This window comes from Sinocyclocheilus grahami, unplaced genomic scaffold (genome assembly GCF_001515645.1).
Source record: "Sinocyclocheilus grahami isolate Dianchi unplaced genomic scaffold, SAMN03320097.WGS_v1.1 scaffold1306.1, whole genome shotgun sequence".
In the NCBI taxonomy this organism is placed as follows: domain Eukaryota; kingdom Metazoa; phylum Chordata; class Actinopteri; order Cypriniformes; family Cyprinidae; genus Sinocyclocheilus; species Sinocyclocheilus grahami.
Window position 1 is genome coordinate 5109 of NW_015506485.1, and position 1372 is coordinate 6480.

General features: G+C 40.2%; 1 protein-coding gene across 3 annotated transcripts in view; it reads left to right on the forward strand.

The window, feature by feature from the left end:
* The first annotated feature begins 307 nt into the window (after nt 1-307).
* The window catches only part of LOC107569048 (glycogen synthase kinase-3 beta-like), a 26653-nt gene continuing 25588 nt past the window's right edge, over nt 308-1372 (forward strand). For 2 of the 3 annotated variants that reach the window (XM_016255050.1, XM_016255052.1), the window contains exon 1: nt 308-1045. In XM_016255050.1, the coding sequence (XP_016110536.1) occupies nt 958-1045 (88 nt within the window). In that variant the 5' untranslated portion in view covers nt 308-957. The remainder of the gene's footprint in view (nt 1046-1372) is intronic. The other variant, XM_016255051.1, reaches the window with a different exon arrangement.

Genomic DNA, 1372 nt, shown 5'->3' on the forward strand with positions numbered 1-1372 from the left:
TCATAAAAAACAGTTCAAAACCTAAATATAATTTTCATTTACATAAAAAAATAAAAATCCTGATTATTGATTTACATTTTGGCTAAACGAGCCGTAATAAACGTAATTACAGTAGACCTAGGTTTTATTGGTCAATATTTATGCAATTTGGCTTTTAAAATATTTACAATACTATCAGCGGAATCAAGAACCAGTCCCATTCTGGAACGAGTCGTTTTGAAAGATCCATTCAAAAGATTCGATTCATGATTCTGAATGATTCGTTCGTGAATCTCACTCACGGCGCTAGAAGGAGGTATCCAGAGCGGCTGTGTCCCTCGGAAGGAAACGTCTTTGTCAGGGATTCTGTGTTTTTTTTTACAGGGCTCAAGAAAAACCTAGCGACATCCTTACCGTCATTTGGAAGAAAGATGCCTGAATTATTTGCGTTTTATCGAATCTAGATCAATATTCACGAACTGATGCGGCTATGGCAAGTCTCGGTGTCAGCTTTATCGATGCCCGCCTGCAACATCTGAAGGATACAAAGTGAAAGATAAATTATAATTGAGTAAGTTTATCTGATCTCGGCAGACTTCATCTGCGCGCATGCGAGATAGCAGTTCTGCGCTCTGGATATACTGATGTCAACTGATATAAGCTGAATGTCTGTCCAAGATAATGTGATTTTGTTTTTCCATAGACATTTTTCTGTGACATTATCATCGGCGAGTCTAAAACGGGAACAAATTAGTGCCATTTGCCTTGTAAAGTGTTTTTAAACGGCACATTCGGTGGTTAATGAACGGATATCTTCATCTACAACCAGCTGACCACCTCTGAATTCACTGCATTAGAAGAGATAACCTGGAGTTTTCTTTTATTTGCTTTAACAGAAGCTATTCGGACCCCAGATATTTACTCTTGTGTTAAAGGAGCCTGTAAGGATCGTGGTTGAACAGTAACGGGATCTTGGAGATGTCAGGCCGGCCTAGGACCACCTCATTTGCGGAGAGCTGCAAGCCAGTGCCGCAGCCTTCAGCCTTTGGCAACATGAAAGTCATCAGTAAGTATCAGCATCTACTACTCTATATCTCATATCGTGATATTTCTCATCCAAACACTATAAGATAACCACGAAATTTACACTTGGTTATGATCGGGATGGATTTGTGTATGATATAGAGTTTGTGAGCATCTGTCATATAATCTTTCCCCTAATGTAATGCTGTCTGGATCTCAAGGGATGGGTCAGGTCCTGTCTCTTATTGTCAGATCTGCTCAATGGAAATACATTTGCTGCATTGTGCTCTGAGAAAGCACCCTGCCTGGGCATCATTGCACAGCTCAGTAGTTTATTCCAGGGAGGTTGCAGTGCCCAGACCTTTTTTTT